Raw genomic sequence first — 21,208 nt, 5'->3', positions numbered from 1 at the left:
TAGAACTGAATTAGTATGTGTAAGGGGTAGAGCAGAGGTGGATGGTAAAAAGTGAACAGGACATGGTGGCAGGGAGGAGATGCTTTTCAATTAGGCAGCTGAGGATTCTATATCCTTGGGATTTCTAGAGTGAGGGATGGGATCTTGCTAGCCATAGGGAATATAGTATCATTTGATTGAGACTACCACCCTCCATAATCCTATGAATGGCAGAGGGTGAGTCATATACTGAATTAAGTAAACACAAAGAATATACAAAATAAATACAAAGTAATCTGGGGGAAGGAGAGAGTAGTTAACAATTGGAGAACAGGAAACACCTCCTGTAGGAGGGCATGGCATCCGAGCACCTAAATTTTCAGTCTCTCCTCTGCTCTTCAGGACCCACATTTGGAGAACCCCTGAAGCACAAAGAAAATTGTCACATCAAACACCACACACAGCAACCCAACTAATGTCAGTCTCAAGGCTGGAATACCTCAGGTTTTTTGGCGTCCTTGATTTAGAAGGCTCTGTCTTCTGTCAAGCTCCGTAGAAATCACTTCCTCTTTATGCCCTCTGAAAGTCTGATCTGTTATATAAAACTTCTATTAAAAGCCCTCACCCAAGGACCTAGAAGGCCACATGTGGCCTCAAGGTCACAGGTTCCCCACCCCTGTTCTATCCTTTGAGTTAGTTCAGTTTCACTAACAAAAAGGACTATTCAATCAGAAACTGCTTTTCTGGCCCCATCTGTGTTAAGCTTTAAAACTCTAGTGTAGGGCAAGAAATCAATCTCATAGCAGCCACAGTTTATGTGGATTAATCTTCCACAACAAACTAGTTACACATAACATAATCCCAATCAGCACTCCATTTTTCTCAAGGGCACTGTAAGCCTCTCTAGGCTAAATGGTATGTCCTGAAGATGTTGAACCAAGATGCTTCTGAAAATTGTGTCCTTGAGAAGGCTGGTGAGAGCACACATATTTTAAGTGGCACGTGAGACATTGTTATTCTTGATTGTCACTGCTGGGTGAGCTCATTCAAAAATCCGCTGGAAGTAACAATTTTAGCGTAGCCCTGGATAAAAATGCTAGATAAAGGCCATGTAGCAATAATCTGGCAGGACAGCTAGGGAGATAATGGAATTTTTCTCTCCGTAGTTTCTCAGAAACTGTATTCCTTTCTCTCCTTTGAAAGTAGAGCATTTCTCAACCCCCTTTCCTTTCTATGTGGCTGCTAAAGAGAGGATATTTTTCCTTCCATTTGAATCTCATTACTCACATTCATTACTCTTTTCTACAGACTGAAGAGAAAGATACTTGAGCTGGTTAGAGACTTCTCCATCTTGGTTGCTATGAGATGATGCTGGTAACCACCATACAGTGCAAATCTCTTCACCTGGGGTTCTTCTTTTCTGCCTCTTTTCATCTATCCTGATAGAAAAAGCTCCTGGGAGAATGGAACAGAGCAATCACTTGGTGATATGTTCTCTCTTACCTTCTTCCACCACAATTTGAGTGAGAATTAAGTAAGGACATCCTTTATCTTCCTTCCCTTCCTCTGGCAACAGATGCAACTAGGCACCACTTACTCCACTAAAAATGGATAAATAAAAACCATTAACACTGTTGTCTGCTTAGACTCACTGACGTGGCTGTATGCAGGCATCTGTCCTGCTCAGTCAATCCAGGAGTCCCTCCAAGGCTACAAGTAGTCAGTCCTCCCACACAGGCATCCATCTCATAGATACAGTTCATGTACTTGCCAGATGGCCTGAAATTTCAAACACCAAATCTGATTTGGTTGGAGAGCCACTGGAAATGTGTGCAGGAGATGGTACATACAAATATATATTTACATGAGATGGGACTTCACGCTTAGCTGACATTCTCTGGGAAGTACCTGCCTAAATTGGCCCTTACTTTTATCCAGATTTGGGGGTCTGAGGCAAAGGGGCAGCATAGCTTTCTGCATCTCTTCTTAGTCTTCTCACGCACCCCTCGGGGCTTCTTCTATTTTATCATTACCTTGGCCTCATTTAGCTCACTGCCACAATAGGCTCTACAGAGGAGATATCTGTCTTAGCTGAATGCACATTGGAGGCCGTAGGGACATTGTGAGGACCCTGTACCCTCTTGCAGTTGCCACTTTCTGGCCAAGCCACCCGGTAAGAGGGCACAGTAGAAGGAAGTCTCTGTTCTCGAGGCCTGGGTGCCTTTTTGCATATGCTCAGCAAAGCCTTCAGCTCAGACCTGAAGTTCTCATTGAGCCAGCAGTAGATGAAGGGGTTATAACAGGTGCTGCTCATGGCAAACCAATGGAAGGCAAAGTAAAGGGCATTATTGCTCCGGATGGTCTTGCTGGAGAGGAGAAGCACGTAGCAGTTCAAGGGGAACCAGCAGACCGCAAAGAGCACCACGACCAGCATCAGCATCTTAATGGTCTTCTTCTTTTTGCGCCGTAGGGCATAGTACTGCTCTGTGGTCACATCGCCAATGGCATTGCGCAGCCAGAGTTTCTTGGCCACACGGGTGTAGGCCACAGAGATGATGAGAAGGGGTGAGATGTAAAGCAAAACAAAGGTTGCCAGGTCCAGGTACTTCCAGAAGAGGTCTGCTGGGTCTGGGAAGTCTGGGAGGCACAGGCTGCGGACAACATCTTCACTGTGGGGGCGAGGGGGGAGGGAAGGAAGCCAGGAGAAAAGATCATCAAAAAAAAAAACCAAAAAAGCCTCAGCCTGAGGAGTATCAACTAATGAAAGCTAAGGAATTATCTACGCTGTTGTATGTCACTCTTCTGCAAGGAAAATGAGCCAAGGGGAAAAGAAATGATGGCCCCATTGAGTCAATGGCAAAGTTGGGACCAGACACCCTAGGTTTCCTAGTATTATCAGTAACTCTGCTCATTATCTGGGGTCTTGAGGGAAACTTAGTGATAATCTAGCCCTAGTCTACCCTCTTCATTTGACAGATGAGTAAACTGAGACCCAAAGAGAAATAGCTTGAAATTCCACAGGGAAGTAAGTAGTACAGCTGGCATTTGAACAAAGAACCTCTAAGAATAGCTTCAGTATACTATTGCCCTTCCCACATTACCAGCATGCTCCTCCAGATGCCTTGATACCCTCGTCAAATATCCTGGCCTCCCTTCATTAGTATAAACCTAAGAAAAGTTCCCCTACCCCATTGGGATCTTCAAAATTAAAAAGTCTGCCTTAATCTTTGTGTAATACTTCCAATTAATTCTGGGTTTTTTTTTTCATGGAAATAATTATATTTTATAATTAATTTAAATCTGGGCCTCAGTTTGCTCAGCTATCGAACAAAGGGGTTAGGGCTATTTTTTAAAAATGTCTAAGGTCCTTTTTAGTTTTGATTTCTATGATTCGACAACAGCAAGTTTGCTCTTTCCTATGGGATGTCCTGCATTATTGCAAGCATGTTCGGGACAGGATGGTGACAGTGTGATGTGAGGATATGTGGGTATCTGTGCAACTTTAAGACCTGCCTTTCAAGACCAGGCTGAGACTGGGTGCTCTGGCTCTAATACTAGGCTATGTGATCATGTGCCCCCTAGTGACAGAAGCCTATCACTACAATCTGGCCTTCCCAGTGCTAAATGAAAACTGATAAACCATACAAGGAAATCTGAGCAGAAGGTGAGGAATCAGGAAGGTTAGGAAGAAAAAGAAGAGGAGATGGGGTGACATAGGAGTAGACATAAAGAAGAGAAGAATGGGAAAGGGGAAAGACATGCTTGAAAGAGGATAAATAAGACAGGGAAGCAAAAGCTGGACCACTGGCTGAGGATGTCATAGGGAGGGAAAATAAACATAAAGGATACAGTGCTGTAAGGCTGACGAAGTAATTTACATATGTCATACCTTTCCAATTAGAATGTAAGCTCCTTGAGGGCAGAGACCATTTTACTTTTGTCTTTGTATCCCCATCACTTAGCACAGTTCATGGAACATGGTAGGTAATTAATAAAGAAATGCTTGTAGATTCATTGGTGAATTATCCTTTGCTATAGTGGAAACAGTACTGAATTGGGAGTTAATTGTCTTGGGTCACAACCCCAGCTGCACCACTACCTTCTTTCATTACCCTGAGCAAATTGCTTCCTTTCTTTGGGGCTCGATTCCTCCATATGTAAAAAGGAGGGGATTAGTTTACAAGGGATCTCTTTTCAGCTGTTGCTTTCTATTCCACAGTCTTGGCCAAGAAGTAAGTTTTCTGTAACCAAGTTGCTAATATGGGGACTGTGTGCCTGATGAGTGTCACACACTTTGTATCTCATCACACTCAATCAGGAGTGTCCGGATTGATACTAGGATCTTACCTGTATTTGAAGGTAAACAGTTTTTGGTAGATAGCATGTGGGAGGGAAAAGCAGGTAGCCATGATCCAGATGATTGCAATAGAGATGAGCCCTTTTGTAGGGGAGATTCGGGGTTTCAAAGGATGCATGATAACCTACAAAGGAAGTAAATCGGAATCACAAGTTCACAGAATGACAGGGACAGAATTTCAGAATGAGAACATCAAATCCAGCTCATTCCCAAGAATGAAACTCCTCTATGAGATTGCCAATAACTGTCATCCAGCCTCCCTTGAAAACCCTCAGTGAGGGGGAACCTATTCCATCATGGACGAGCTCCAGCTGCTAAGTCTTTCTTTACATGGAACCTAAACTCTGCTACTTGCACCCATGGTTTCCAGTTCTGCCCTCTGGAGCTACGAAGAACAAGTATTCATTTCAAGTACTTGAAGCCTATGATCCATTTCCCCCTAGACTGTTTTCTCTTCTCCAGGCTAAACATTCACATCCCTCTCAACCAATCCTCATATTGCAGTCCTCATTGCTCAAAGGGTCCCTCACTGAAGAATTAGTCAGAATGAGGAATCCAGGCCAAGCACATTCTCTTAGCCTCGTTTATCCCTCTCTACAGGTGCTACTACTTAGTTAATACAAAATACATCCTTTCTTTCACTAAACACAGCAGCTCCTGTTGGGGCCCTCAGCAGCACAGTATCCCACAGGCTATGCTCCATGACAGGTTTGAAGGTCTTCTTCATACTATACTCATGAATAGTTATAGGGTTGGGGTTCCCTCAAGGGAGGTGTGGGACGTTTTGTCCAATATTGGCAGGCAAATGGCAAGGGAAATAGGATTTTTCCTCTTCCCGTCTAGTTCATTCTCTATTTTGTTTGTTGGAGTAAGGAAGCTGAATTTAAGGCCCTTTGGTCAAGGACTTTATTTGTAAGTTTTTTGAGGGATAAGGGAAGAGCAGTGTTTAAGAGAGGAAAACTTTCATTCTTCTAGGAAAGCTAAATCAATTCTACCCTTGCCCCACAGGTTTGCTTCCTCTTGGGCACACCCTGCATGGAAAGGGGTAACTACATAGAAACAGAATTATGGTTGTTCTACATCTATGGGCATGAGAATGCCCCAGAACAAATACCACTGACTGCTCATGCCCTGGCTTCCCACTGCATTCTGAGATTAGGAATCACTGAGTAGATGAAACAGACCAGGCTTAATTCAAAGGACCCTGGGAAGCTTCATTTTTGGAAATCTTAAATCCTTTAAATTGCACCAGAATGTACTCCCTCCTTCCCTCCCCCTCACAGACTCCCTCTCTTCCTTCAAGATGTAGTTCAGGCATCATCTTCTGTCCCAAGCTCTTTCTTGATCCCCCACCTCCACCCCACCCAGAGGCTAGTACCCTCCCTAACTACTTACATTTAATTATCTTATATGCTCTATATATATTCTGTATCTACTTAGATATGAACTCCTTGTCTCTCCTTCTTAAAAGCAGGAGCTGTCTCCTCCTTTGTCCGTATCCCAGAACCTAGCACATTGCCTGGTCTATAGTACGTGACTCGTCAAGGGTTGTGAGTTGGTTGGGAGCCTAATAGAGTGTGAGGGCTGTTCCTTTCATAAATCATGGGAGCACAGGATTTAGAGCTGGAATTTAGAGATGTATCTAATCTGCCTCCCTCATGTTACAGATAAGGAAATGAAGGTCTGTAGAGGTTAAGTAGTTTGCCTGAAATCACTCAGGATAGTAAGTAGCCATGGCAGAATTCAAACTCTGTCAATTGGCACCAAGTCCAGGGCTCTTTCTGCTGCTGTACAGATTCTGTTCATCCTCAGTAAGTGCTCCCCTGCATACCAAAGTCAGGGAGAGGAAGACAGTGGGGAACACAAAGACTGAGGATACTATTAATGAGGTTGAAGGGGGCAAAGACCCAGTAGATAGCAAAGCCCTAAATCCTTGCAGGATCCTCTGAACACTAGAAATGAGAGCACTCCGGGAAACAAAGACTATTTCCACCAGAAGGGATTTCACTGTTCTTTGCAAAGGACAGAAATTTTATTGCCCTGCAAAGGACAGAAATTGAGGAAAAACAAGAAACACCAACAACACTGAAGGATCCTTGATTTTCATGAGATAATATCAAACCACCATCAGAAGCTCAGCTAGACACTCATGAATTCCTTTACTTGTTTAAATGATCCTTGAATATGTTAATCAAGAAGGACTTTAATCACCCATCATGGAAAGCTACATTAGATCCAGTGCATTGAAAATTCATACTTAATAATAAAAAATTGATTACAGTGCACAAGACGTTATTTTTCATTTCCTCCTCCTCCTCCCCTTCCTTCCATACCCCACATACACATAGGCATTTAGGACTACTGGCTGAGATGTAGGGTTAATCTAGAGAAGGATCCAGAATTGGGAATGCTAAAACATCTTCCTTTTGTGACTCAGATCTCTCATCCTTTGAGGAAGAGTTTGTTGTATGTAGGCAAGATGGGTGTAAGGGAGGAGAGGCCAGGTCAGGACAATTATATATCAAACCAGTCTTTTCTTACAAACTCAACTAAAAGTACATTTTTTGATCTCGGCAAAATTCTGAGGATGTTTTGCTTTCTTGATGATTCCCATATAGACTTTGATTTAATTCAATGATTGGAATTATTTTCCTAAGCTAATCCTATACACCTAAAATGCACTCCCTGATCACAGCTGCCTCTTAGAAAGCTTACTTTCCTTCAGAGCTCAGCCCAAGTATCACCTTGTATGTGAAGCCTTCCCTAATCACCTCAGGATCTAGTGTCTCCCCGGACCACCCTTCAAAAAAGAATTATCTTTCATTTCTTTTGTACTTACATGTGTATATATTTCCCCCTATAGGAAGTAAGTTCCTTGAGAGTAGGGACTACTTCACTATTTTGTTTTTGCATATATTTTCTACAGCATGTAGCGCACAACTAACACATAGTAATAATAATAAGTGTTTTTTGCTTGATGACTGTTTTTGATTTGGGTTTTTTTTTTTAATTTTTAAACCCTGTAGTCCCAGTCCTGATTTTTAAAATGAGGACTTAATGATTTCTCTAAGGTTTTTGTCTAAATTAACTAAATAAATGATTTGTCTGAAGTCATCTAGCTAAGTGGCAGAACTGGAATTCAAACCCAGGGTCTTCTACATGAACTAGGTTAAACATCTTTCCCCCAAAATAGCAACATCTCAAAAATGGAAAACCTTTGTGGTTCAAAAAGAACTAGCAGTTTTGCAGGTAAAGGAAATTCATAGCCAATCTAATACCTAGCCAAGATAAAGACTTACTTCAATTAAGAATGTCACCTCAATCTAGAATTGTGCAATTATCTAAAACCTTGCACTGCCTCAATAGTTCCCTGATCCAGAACCCTAGTACAACCTAAACCCTACTACTAATTTAACTGACACAATATTACTTGCTTCAATCTCAAGCAAGTTGCTCCCACAACTCCTACCTTTCAGTCAATCTAGAACTCCACTACAATTTATACTTTTATACTAATCTAGTTCTGAGAAGAAGTGTGGTATAGTCAATATATGTATCACGTTGTAACCCAAAAGACCTAATTTCAAATATTGTCTCTGATACATACTAGTTATATGACCACAGGCAATAAATGAATCTTTTACTGTCCAGGCAGTTCTTCCAAAGATGCCATTTAAGAAAGTGGAAGAAGTTTCCTCACAGAAGTTTCTGAAATCAATGAAATCATAGTTCTAAGGGGAAAAATTCTAACTCACATAATCCAAACCTAGCTAAAATCTTGAACCTATATATGACCTAGAACATGATACAGTTCGAGTACACTTCAATTTTGAATTCTACTGCTTTCTAGACCCTCACACTGTTCTAGAATCTCACAGCAATCCAAAATCATGCTCTAAACCTCTTCTCTGGTCAGGAGGAAATGGATATTGTGACCACATCTTTCATTTCCTCCAACCCTGCCTCACCTTCCTGCTGATGATGGGCAAAATGATCCAGAATAAAGTTGTAAATAAGAACTCTGGATCTCATGCCTTTAGTAAATAAGCCTTTCTGACTCAGCCAGGATGGATTGCCTGGGCTGTGAAATTCTGAGTATCAAACAACACAGTTCTGTATCAGCAAGGGAGTTAACTGAAGGGTAGCCATTGTTCTCCCCTCCCTTCCAAACTCGTCTTCATTTATTTTCCAAAACAATAATTTCACATGAATTCTTCGTTACAAACAAACCAGCAGCAAGTTTGTGTCATTGAAAGCCCCCTCTCAGAACCCTCAAAATCCTTCAGCGATGGAGGTGGGAAGGGAAATGGCTTTCGCCATAAGTGTAGCCTCACCTGGTGTCTGTCCACAGCGATCGCTGTCAGGGTCAGGGCCGAGACATGGAGGGAACAATACTGGGCAAATCGACTGATGTGGCACATACCCTTCCCAAATATCCATGTGCTGTTCACAAAGCGGACCTAGAAAGAAGCGAAGCCCAAGAGACAGGAAGCAGACAGTGTGATGAGAAGGTTGCTGAAGTTCGACTCAGAGGACCTGTCCTCATTTCCTGGCTCTGCCATTTGTTATCTGGGTGACTCTGGGCAACTAAATCTCAGAGTCTCTGTTTCCTTATTTATAAAAAATAAAAATAAGGAAGTGTCTCTGATAAAGGCCTCATTTCTCAAGTATACAGAGAACTGAGTCAAACTTCTAAGAATACAAGCCATTCCCCAAGTAATAAACAGTCAAAAGATATGAACTGGCAGTTTTCAGATGAAAAAAATCAAAGCTCTTTATAGGCATATGGAGAAGCACTCTAAATCACTTTTAATTAGAGAATAGCACATTAAAACAACTCCCAGGTACTATCTCACACCTGTCAGATTGGCTAATTAATATGACAGAAAAGGGAAATGATAAATACTGGAGAAGATGTGGGAAAATTGGGACACTACTGCACTGTTGGTGGAGTTCTGAATGGATACAACCATTCTGGAGAGCAATTTCGAACTTGTAATAGCAATGCTACTTGCAGCTGCAGTGGGGGTGTAAGACCAATAACAGCAGCACACAGTAGGACTGCTAGCACAGGTTCTTTGATCTGCTTTTCTAAAGGAAAGCAACTTAAAGGGGGTTAACAATCTTATTTTAATCAAGCATATATATCATTTGCTTAGTTCAGGGAAAAAGTCAGCACCCTGAACTTCAGAAAAAATACAAACAGAAATTACAAGCAGAAATAATAGCATAAAGACCAACAGACAAGGCTTCTAACCATCTGATCAAATAAGACATACAGCACAGATCAACAGACAGATCCAACTGTCTGACCATTACATACATACATAGTTGCCAGAGAGAGAAGAATCAACATCTTGGTTTTCAAAGCTTGGGTGGGGGGGGCCTCCTTAATGGCTACCCAGAGTCTCATCTGGCTACATCACTTAAACACTCTTCCCATGAGTAAACCCCCAAAGCAAAATGCTAACCTCAGAGCATAGATACATTTCTTCAGGGTCAGAGGGCATCACAACCCTCCTGACCCAATGCCTAATTACAAAGTAACAAAAGGTGTGGGCCTTCCAGGAAAACAAGCCTCCCCTAACCAAACTTCTTTTGTTGGGCTCCACATGAGGCCTATTAATGGACAGGGAAGCTCTTCAACTCCCTTTAACATTGCATTTATGCTCAAAGGGCAGCCAAAGTACATACCCTTTGAACCAAAGTACATACAAAGCAATACCAGTACTAAGTCTGTATCCCATAAACTATATCCCTATAAACTATATCAAAAAGCCTACCATTTGAAAATGGGAGGGGAGGGAAGGAAGAAGGGAGGAAAAAACTGGAACTTAAAATCTTATAAAAATGAATGCTAAAAATTGTCTTGACAGGGAAAAAATAAAATGCTATTAAATTAATTAATTAATAAAAATAAAAATAAGGAGAGTGGACTATATGACCACTAAGGACCTTTCCAATTCTAAATTCTGTAAGCCTATGAACACAACTACAAGTTTTATTTGTCATGAGCTCTCCTTACCTTGGGTTATGGCAAGTTTTCTTTTCTTTTCCCTTTTAAATTAACAAGCCAGCATGGTGTGCCCACAGAAGAGAAGGTGCTGTGCTCTGTGAGCAAAGCAGAATTGAAATAATTCAAAAGAAATGCAAGATAAGCAGATTTAGAGAATACACCCCAAATGTTCATATGGACTATTTGTGCCCAACCTGTGGCATTGGTCTGATCAACCACAATCAGACACATTGAAACTTGACTCTAGCATAGTGATGTCATTTTGGTCTTCTTTGAGAATGAAGGACAACAACCAAATTAACAGGCATTTTTTTTCCTCCTTCCCAATTGAAAAGGGAAAGAAAAAAAAAACACCCTCATAACAAATATACATAGTTAAGCAAAACAGATTGCTACATTGTCCATTTCCAAAAATGTAAATCTCATTCTCTATCTTAAGTCCATCACCTCTGCACCAAGAAGTGGATAATATTTCATCACTGGTCCTCTGGAACCATGGTTGGTCATTGCATTGATGAGAATTTTCTTAAGTCTTTCAGTATTTTTTGGTATTTATAATGTTTTGTCATTGTATAAATTTTTCTCCTGGCCTGGCTCACTTCACACTGTATTGGTTCACAAAGGTTTTTCCAAGATTCTCTGAAACCCTTCCTTCCATTTTTTTCTTGCATTTTTTCTTATATTCACATACCATTATTTTGTATGTGCTAAGCCATTTTCTAAATTATGGACTCCCCTTTAGTTTCCAGTTTTTTGGCACCACAAAAAGAGCTGCTAGAAATATTTTTGTAAATCTAGATCCTTTTCCTCTTTCTTTGGCCAAGAAGTGGTATATCTGGGTCAAAAGATAAGCACAATTTAATAATGTTTGAGGCATAGTTACAAATTACTTTCCAGAAGGCTGGACCACTTCACAGCTCCATCAATGGAGTTGTTCCTGTTTCCCCCTCAACATTTATCATTTTCTTTTTATGTTGTCTTTGCTAGTATAATCAATGTAAGATAGAGCTTCAGAGTTGTTTTAATTTGCGTTTCTCTAATTATTAGTTATTTGGAGTATTTTTTTCACATGACTATTGATAGTTTTGATTTCTTCCTCTTAAACTGCTTGTTCATGTCCTTCAGTCATTTTCCATTAAAGTTTGGCTTATTCTTATAAATGTGAATCCATTCCTTATAGGTCTTGGAAATGAAACCTTTATCATAAAAATTTCCTGCAAAGATTTTCCCAATTAGTTGCTTCCTTTCTAATTTTAGCATTGTCTTTGTGCAAAAACTTTTTAATTTTCTGCAATCAAAATTGTATATTTTGTCTTCTGTGATCCTCTCTATCCTTTGTTTGGTTGTGATCTCTTCTCTTCACATATCTGAAAGGCAATTTCTTCCTTGTCCCTCTAATTTATTTATGATGGGACCTTTTATATCTAAATCATAAATCCATTTCAAGTTTATCTTGATATATAGGATGAGAGAGTAGTATATATATATATATATATATGCATATATATTTTTATAAGACTACTTTCCAACTCCCCCAGATGCTTTTATCAAACAGTGAGTCCTTACCCAAGTAGCTAGAACACTAGCTTACTAGATTCATTGTGACACTACTCTGTAATACTGATCAACCAACCACTCTAATATTTAAGTAGTACCAAATTGTTTTGTAGTATAGTTTGGAACCTGGCATGGCTAGGTCCCCTGCCTTCTCACTAACCTTTTGTGTGTCCAGATGAATTTTGTAATTTTTTCTAATTCTGCAAAGTAATCTTTGAATAGTTTAATAGGTATGGCACTGAGTAAATTGACATTATTATTTTATTATATTGGTTTATCCTATCCGTGAGCAATATTTTTCTAATTATTTAGGTCTATGTTTATTTCCATAAAGAATGTTTAATTATAGTTTTATACATAATTGTAGTTTTATTCATGTAATTTCTGTATGTCTTGCTTATTAGATACCCACTTGGTATAATGGCGGGGGGGGGAGGAGAATTTAATGCTGTTGTTTTTTTTAATCTATATTTTTATAGTTTTTTTATAAAACCTACAGTTTTAGCACTTTTTCTTACTGATTTTGTGACCTTGGAAAAGTTATTTAGTCTCTCTGACTCAGTTTTCTCTCCAGAAACATGGGAATGATCATAACTCTACCTACTTCAAAAGGTTCTCATGAGGATCAAATGAGATAAATTAGATAATTATTTTATAATATCTAACCCAGAATATTATACATAGCAGACATGTATTACTTGTTTGTTAAATGAATGGACTGTCCTGTGGTCTAATCACATTTTTTGTGATTTCATGATTCCTCCTTTACAAAGCAGGACATGCTTTCTCAAAAAGTACCACTTAATTGGTTCAGAGAACCTAAAAGACTTGCCTTAAGTAATATAATAAGATCTGAGCTAGAGTTGAGAGTAAACTCATCAGCTTCTGGCCTTCCTTAGTCTGGTACCTTATTGATCATTGCTTCCCAAAGTGCAAGATGGCACTTTTCAGAGTCTTCTACAGCTCCTAGCAAGGTCCTGAGGTTCAGAAGGGAGATGTCAAGTGGAGTGGAAGACTATGTGAGCACCACTGGGAATATTCTACAGGGAACATGAAACAAAGATTCTTGATAAGAAGGAGAGAGAGGAGATCTGGATTAGATGTAGTTGGGAAGTATTTGAGAAAATAAATCCGCAATAAAACATTAAAATATTTTTAATTTTCAAAAAAGGAGAGGAACTCAGGGGCCTTTGAGATAATGGGAAGGCAAAGGAATTCACTGACAAAGGATATAAGGATAAGGGAAATTTCTTCTGCATATTGAAAAAAGTGCACTTGAAACCACTAGTCAACAATCTGAGGTCTTCTAAGGAATCCTGGGACTTATTCTTCTATAGTTGAGCAGTAAAATATTTCATTCAACTAACATTAATTAAGTGCCTACTATGTATCTGTCAGGTGCTGTATACACAGAAAAACACAAGGAACTTACAATCTAATGGGGGGGAAGGAGGAAAGAAAAGTATACTATGATCTGAGGAAGAGTAAGATACATGCAAAGGAGAGGTCCAAAGTATTTCCTACAAGAAATCTGTGGAAAGAGATGGGGAATTTAGTAAAAGATTCATGGAGGAGGCAGCGTCTTAACTGGTCCTCGAACAAAGGGAAGGACATCAGTAAACAGAGAAGGAAGTACATTCCTGGCATAGAGGAGAGTGTTAAAGGGATAGAGAGAGAGGAATAGACAAAATGAGAACAGGGATGGGCGGTCATCCAGTTTGGCTGGAACAGAAAATACATGAAGGGGAGCAGTATGACATAAGGATAAATAGGGATGTTGGTGCCAAATGCTGGAGAGTTTAAATACCAGGAAAAGGAGTTTATATGAAAAAGAATCCATTGTCACTAGAAAAGTTTCCCTGCATCTGTGCCTGCTCCTGCCAGGCTGAGGCAAAAAAAGGTGCCCGTGAGCCATGGTATTAATAGTAAGAGCTAGTATCTACATAGCACCTACTATGTGCTAAGCATCTTATAAATATTATCTCCTTTGGTCCTCACTACAACCTTGGGAGGCAATGCTATTAGTAAGCCCATTTGACACTTGAGGGAACTAAAGCAAACAGAAATTAAGTAATAATAGCTAACATTTATCTAGTGCTTTCTATGTGCCAGGCACTGTGCAAAGCACCTTACAATTATTCTATCATTTAGTCCTCACAACAACCCTGTGAGGTAGGTGCTATTGTGCTATCCCCACTTTACAGATGAGGAAACTGAGGTAAATAGGAGTCAAGTGACTCACCCAGGGTCACACAGTTAGTAAGTATCTGAAGCTAGACTTGAACTTAGATCTTACTCCAGGCACAGGACTTTATCCATCGAGCCACCTAATTTCCCCAAGTCATGTTCCCAAGTCCTAGGCAGTGGCAAAGTCGTAGAGGCAATTGCATTAATATGGGTTTGTACTGGGGCTCACCCAGGAGTCATGGAGTGAATTCCAGATTCCCAAAGGATTCTGAGACTAACACACCCACTACAGATGCTCTGGCCTGGAGACCAGCCTAAGCCCAATGTAGGTTCCTTGAGTCAATACAGTACCTCTCAACACAAAACCACAAAATGAGTAAAACTTCAAATTGACTCAGGGGCTTAAGGCATAGCCTGGGGGTGGGGAACTACATAGCTCAGCAGCAGATCCACTGGCATTTGCACTGGGCTACAGGGGGTGCAGGGCTATGGCACTCCTCGGGCAGGACATCGTTTGTGCTTGCACTAAATGCTGCGAAGCCTCCTTAGTAGAAAAAAAATTGATGAAAAGTTAAATTTATTTTCATCATCACTGGGCTCACATGCTGTACCCTGTTCAAGAGCTGTGTTCAGACACCAGTGCCCCTTTTGTCCTTCTGCCCTTTCTCACCTCCCACAGAGAAGTCAGGACAGAGACTCCAGCTCTTACTGCAGCTAGAAAATCATGAGGGTTTGCAATAGCCACAAGCAAAATAGTGGTTCAATTCTATGTCAGCAAAGGCCAAAACTCAGGCCAGGGTACCTGGGTTCTAGTTAAGAGTCTTCCATTCACATAGTTGAGAGACCTTAGGCCAACCCATTCAGTTCCCTGAGCCTCAGTTTCCTTGTTTGTAAAAGAAAAATAATCCTTGTACTCTGTAAAATAAAGATAATCCTTGTATTCTGTCACAGGATTGTTGCAAACATCAAAAGAGAGAATGTATATGACAGTACTTAAAGTCTAAATTAGTACTTTTCAAATGAGGGCCATGAAGCATAGTAGAAAGAGTATTATTAGGCTTAGAGTTAGGAGGCCTAAGTTAGAATTTCCACTTTGATACTTGCTAGCTGTGTGACTATATAGGTAAATCCTTTAATCTGCTGTATTTCAGTCTTCCCCATCTGTAAAGTGGGGAGAACAATACCAGTAATACTTACTTCCTTGGGTTGCCATGAGGAATATGCTTGGTAAACTATAAATCATGATAGAAACAATATTATAATTAAAATTATTAATAAAAGGGTAGGGACCAGACCCATGATTTCACTGGCATCAGGTAACTCTCTGATGAGGTAACTCCCTCATCCAATGGAGTTTGGCACCTTCCCTGCAACTTATAGCTACATGGGGAGTCTCCTGGGGCACTGAAAGGTTGTGATTTGTCCAGAGGTACACAACTAGTATGCGTCAGAAACAGAACTTGAACCCAGCTCTTTGAAGGCTGTCTCTCTCTTCAGCAGGCTATGATAATATGTGGAAAACCTTTTGCAGATCTTAAAGCTCTATATAAATGTTAGCTATTACTAAAGACCTATGCAAATGTTAAGTATTATTATTCAGCAGTGATCTGTAAGACATTCAGGTGGGTGTAAATTATTCTCCCAATAGATCTGAACCACTCTGCTTGTGAGTCATAAACAGATTAGAAATGAAATGGAGTGAAGAGAGACCCTTCTTTCACACCCTCAATTGTTCCTTAAGGAGCTGGTCCAAGGACCCATCCTGGGCACCCATTCCAAGCACTTAGGATAAGAATAAGACATCTGTCTTCTCTATTATTTTTACCTTTCACCACCAAGTACAATCCCTATCCTGCAACCTATGGGCAAACCAGAAAGGATGAATGAGATGCACTAGATGGTTTAGAAAATAAATTTAACTTTTGATCAATTATTTCCATAACCAGACATCACCAGCTGTTTCCAATTTCCTTTATAGCCAAAGCAGCAATGGGCTTAAGGAAAAGATTTCAAATGCCTGTACATCATATATATTAATTCAAATTGTACCCTGTCATAGCTTCAATCACCTGTCATTTCAAAGACTTCAAATTATTGCTCAATTATCCAACAGTTCAGTCCCTAAAAAGATTGGATACAAAAGCAAGCCATTCACCCACATCTGGCTGCAGACACTCAGATCTAATTCACTCAGTGGTTCCTGACACAGAAGCTTTAGCTAAAAGAAGGGAACAAATAGGGAGAGAAAAGAGGAGAGAAAGGAATAAAGAGAAGATGGAGAGAGAAATAAGTAGGGAGAAAGGAAAGGAGAGAAAAGGAGGAAAATAGAAAAGAAAGTGGAAAGGGAGGGAGGAGACAGGAAGGAAGTAGAAGAGAGGAAAAAAGAGTGAAGTGGAGAGAGTAAGAAAAATGGAAAGAAGGAAGGGAAGAAAGAAGGAGGAAATAAGGGAAATATAGAAAAAAGAGGGAGAGTATGAAAGAGGTATAGGGAGAAGGAAGAGAGGAAAGGAGAGAAAAGGAAAAGGAAAATAAAGAAAAAGAAAAGAAGAGGGGGAGAGAGGGAGAGAGGAAATGGGAAGAAAAGACAGACACACAGTGAGAGAGAGAAAGAGAAAGAGGGAGGGAGGGAGAGAGCGAGAGAGAATACCTCAGTTTCCATGCTCTTACCAAAGTAAAAGGAGTATTAAGCAAGGTTATCATTATGTCAGCTACTGCCAGGTTGACAATGAACAAGCTGGTGGCTGATTGCATTCGCTGGTTCTTGATGACAACATGACAGACTAGGACATTTCCAAAGAGAGAGAAGATAATGATGAAGGAGTACGCCACAATGAGCAGAGCTTTCACCATAGGCTTCTGAGATTCTGCCCCATATCTCTTTCTGCCCACGAAGTTCTGCCAATCTGAAAATGAGTAGTTGCCCCAGGGGAAAAAACTGGATACATTGGGGATCCCAAAGTCTCCATCCAAACTTCCATTGTTGGTCCATCTCTCAGGCCTCTCAAAGGCTTGCACCAGGCACGGGAGGGAGAACCACAGCAAGGAAGTTATCATCCTGCATGAGCTGCACCCCACTTTAGACTCCAGAATTCCCTATCTCTAAAAGAAGGGAGTGCTGTCAGTCCAAGGCAGTTCAGAGAAATAAGTGATTTGACTTGTCCCAAAAGCAGAAATCTTCCCGACAAGCAGAAAAAGCAGGATGCCTGCCTTCCCAGAGCTATCCAGCCTCGTGGTTCGCTGTTCAATCAGCACACACTGATTTTGTTTCAGCACTTTTATATCTGCTCCCACACAGGCTGTTAACGAAGGACTCTGCCTATTGGATTATAGAACAGCTCCCTTTGTGACGCGCTCCTTCACACTGTCAAAGATTACTCCCACCAGGTTTGGATTTCTTCCTTTCTCTACTTTCCCCCACGCCTTCCACCTCTTCTCCCACCCCCAACAAAATCAAAGCTGCATCCTACTAGTGGATTCTCATGCACACTCTCTCTCTCTCTCTCTCTCTCTCTCTCTCTCTCTCTCTCTCTCTCACACACACACACACACACACACACACACACACGAAAGTTCAGTCGGTTTCTGTCTATGCCCCTTGTCATTACAAAGCAGGTGGGCAGGTAAGCAAGAGAAGCAGCTGATCATTGGGTTTAATACAGCATGAATTTTTAAGGAAGACCATGTCTGCTGGCTCAGCGGTAGTCTAGTTTCCAAATCAGAAACTTAATCTTTGAGAACTGAGTTTCTTTTCTAGTCTTCACCCAGAGGCAGCTGTCATATCCAGAACTTTGGTCCTAAAAGTGTTTATCCACAAACTAGGGACTTTGTGGGCTAACTCAACTTTTATGCTGCCCATACCAGGTAGAAGTTCTGTTCTGTTGTATTTCTCTTGACAGCCCATGGGACAGAGAAAATGTCTGCAGCTTTAAGGTCATAGAATTCACAGTAGGAAGGGTCCTTAAAGATCAGTTAATCTCACCCCCTCATTTTACAGAAAAAGATACTGAAACCCAAGGAGTGTAAAAGATCTGTCCAAGGTTATACAGCTGTTAGCGGTCTGCCTAGGACTAGAAATCAGTTTCTTCCTAATTTGGGCATCTTTTCACTACAATTCATATGTTGTTAATGAAACATTCTCCAAAGCTTTTCTACCTTTGGGACCAAAGAATAAAAGAAAATGAGTCTTGACTGAGTGTTGAACTAGTCTTGAGCTATACGGAGCTCCCTGCCACTGTAAATATTCAATCAGCTGCAGGGTGGCCAAAGGCATGAAGTGGGTGCAGGATTCCCAATGAGAAGCTGCTCCAGATTTCCACTGAGGTCCCTTCTGACTCTACAAAGCAATGACTGTATTTGCAGACAGCTTACCTCGGCAGGTCTTGCTTTCAGTCGCTCATTGACATGATCCCCCCACTCTGGTTAAGTCTTTCAATTTATATTATCATTATCCCTCTTTTTTCTTTCTTCTTTCTATAGTTCAAGCAGCAGAAGCTGGATGAGAAGGTCTTTGAAACCAAACCAGTTACCTCCTCTTCATTCAGTCCCACTAAAGGAAAGTATAAACTGGAAAGATAAGAAATTGAAAAGGGACCGGTTGTTAGATGACCGCTTTGTATCATCCTGAGAAGAGATACTGTTCACCCTTAGTCAGTATCTTGGTGCAATAGAAAATGTTGAATTTGAAGGTGTAGGGCTAAGGTTTAAATCCTAGCTCTGCCATTTCATACCTGTGTGAACTCACCTCTAGGGCCTCAGTTTTCTCACCTGTAAAATAAGGAAGCTGGATTAGTTAACCCTTCAGGGTCCTTTCCAGTTCTAAATCTATGATACTAATAATGGCTCACATTAGTACTATAAAGCGCTGTCTACAGAAGGACTCCCAAGTGGCAGATAATGAAAGTATTATTATCCCCATTTTATCGATGAGGAAACTGAGACTTAGAAAGATCAAGGGAAGGAGTTGACCTACAGTCACACAACTAAGAAGTGTCAGAAGAGAAACTCACACTCAAGTTTCTGAGTGCTTAATTCTAGGTTCTTCTCATTACTGTATGGAGGGCAGCTGGGGAGAATAAATAAGCTATAAGGTTTTCAGATTTCTCCTTAGTCAGATCTTCCCCAGTGCCTGCATATAGATATTCAAAAGTAAGCACTAAAACTGGGGAGGAGGAGGAGGAGGAGGAAAGGTCTATTCACAGCAGCTGTTGGTTGAATGAAATTTAAAGTCAAACAGGAACTACAATTCAGTTCAATTCGGTTCTGACTTTCCCCATGAGTCTACTCACTTCCAGTAATAATAAAAGTAACAGTTGACATTGATACAGTGCTTTAAGGTTTGAAAAGATCATTTATACATTACAACAGGGATGACAGCTATTATTGTTCCCATTTTACAGATAAAACATCTGAGGCCCAGAAATGTTGAGTGACTTGCCTATGGTCACACAACTAGTAAGTCTCAGAGATAGGGTTCAAAGCCAGACCAAGTCCAGCACTCCCTCCACCACACAAGGCTGACATTCCAATAAGGATAAATGAGAGCCAGCTATATTCTAATTCCATTTTTGTTACTACTAACTGGCTATGGCTAATGTGTCCAGCACATAGCATAATACCTTTGTCCCAGGACAGTCCTCAGAGAGATATTGCAGCACTTTCAAATGTTTTCTGCCTCTGGAGTCAGACATTCTAGATTCACATCCTGCCTTTGATATTTACTATGTGATAGTAGGCAGCCTCCAACCTCCCTGGGCCTCTGCTTCATCTTCTGTCAAATAAGGGACTTAGTGCTTGGCACATAGTAGGCATTTACTAAAAGCTTGCTGATGAGATATGACTTTGAATAGTTGATTTCTGATGGCCCTTCCAGTTTTGGATTTTTGGTCCTAAGAAAAAGCCTGTCCTGGGGCACGTCGGTGGCAAAGTAGATAAAACAGTGGATGTAGAATCAGGGAGATCTGAGTTCTGTGACAATTAAAAAATCTGAGGGACATAGTTTCTGGGTAATTTAATAATTTTATTAATAAGGCCAGCAGGTTATTAATTAAAAAAGGTGGTCATTTGGCCATCTCTCTTAGACCAAAGACCCCTAATGGCAGTGGGGGTCACAATTTATATGCCTTTAGAAGAAAAAGTATTCCTGAGGGACACCTAATCACCTCTGATTAGTTAACACAACAGGAGGTGGGCTATCTTAAGGAACCTGACTTAATTCACTCAAATCTTGGTCAAAGAGACATCAATTTCCATATCACCTGTCTTGATTATAAGGCCAATCAACATTTTCACAGGTCTGTCTGAGCAAACACAATGAGCAGGAATACACCCATTAACCAAAACTTAGAATTTCTTTTACTGTCTGATTAGATCTTGGTCTGGGTAAATATTTAAGAGAGATTTACCACATTGGTTGATTTCTAGATAAGGAAATAGAAAAGGGGAAAAACCTTGGTCCTAATAAAATAATTTGTGATTAAACATAAGAGAGGAATATTCATTTCTCATAATTCAAATCTGGGCTCAGACATTTACTAGCTGTGTGGACCTGGGCAAGTCACTGTTTACCTCAGTTTCCTCATGTGTAAAATGGGAGGGAGAAGGAAATGGCAAACCACTCCAGTGTCTTTGCCAAGAAAACCCCAAATGGGGTCACAAAGAGTTAGACACAACTGAAATGACTAAATAACAAAACAACAAGCCTGTCCTAGATCAAGGAACTGGCCATCCAGTTGCATGTCAAAGTCTGAACAAGTGGCATCTCTCATCCATTTGGTTTTTCCTTTTTGAATTATTAAGCCAGACTCTCCTGAGTAATCATGGATTTTCATTGAGGATGCCTTGTAACATTCTGGGACTTAATGCAATCAGTCCAATATTATCTGTAAACTCATCCCCTGTAAGAAATCCCTCTTCCACTTGAACCCTGAATAGGATGCCCTCCAAAATAACAGTTAACATCCTTAGCAAGCACACATCTCTCTGCTTTTTGCCTTGCTTAACAATAACCAATGAACCAAACTATCTCCGAGGTTTCACTTATCAAGGAATATCACATGAGCCTAGCATATTCATGAAAGACTCCTTGTTGAGGGGAAGCATTTAAGTCTTTGCTT

General features: G+C 40.5%; 1 protein-coding gene across 1 annotated transcript; it reads right to left on the bottom strand.

Moving 5' to 3' along the window:
* Positions 1–1,277: 1,277 nt before the first annotated feature.
* On the bottom strand, positions 1,278–17,236 carry GPR83 (G protein-coupled receptor 83). The gene is made up of 4 exons (XM_069079661.1): positions 16,764–17,236; positions 8,671–8,796; positions 4,327–4,460; positions 1,278–2,648 (listed from the first exon to the last, which is right to left on the bottom strand). The coding sequence occupies exons 1-4, from the start codon at positions 17,148–17,150 to the stop codon at positions 2,024–2,026; spliced, it is 1,272 nt and encodes a 423-aa protein (XP_068935762.1). The 5' UTR covers positions 17,151–17,236; the 3' UTR covers positions 1,278–2,023.
* Between the last annotated feature and the right edge of the window lie 3,972 nt (positions 17,237–21,208).

Source organism: Petaurus breviceps, unplaced genomic scaffold (genome assembly GCF_028583685.1).
Source record: "Petaurus breviceps papuanus isolate PSGF00001 unplaced genomic scaffold, PetGlider_PUasm1.0 91133, whole genome shotgun sequence".
NCBI classification, from domain to species: domain Eukaryota; kingdom Metazoa; phylum Chordata; class Mammalia; order Diprotodontia; family Petauridae; genus Petaurus; species Petaurus breviceps.
The sequence above is the reverse complement of the archived record's forward strand: the minus strand, read 5'-3'. Positions and strand labels throughout refer to the sequence as shown.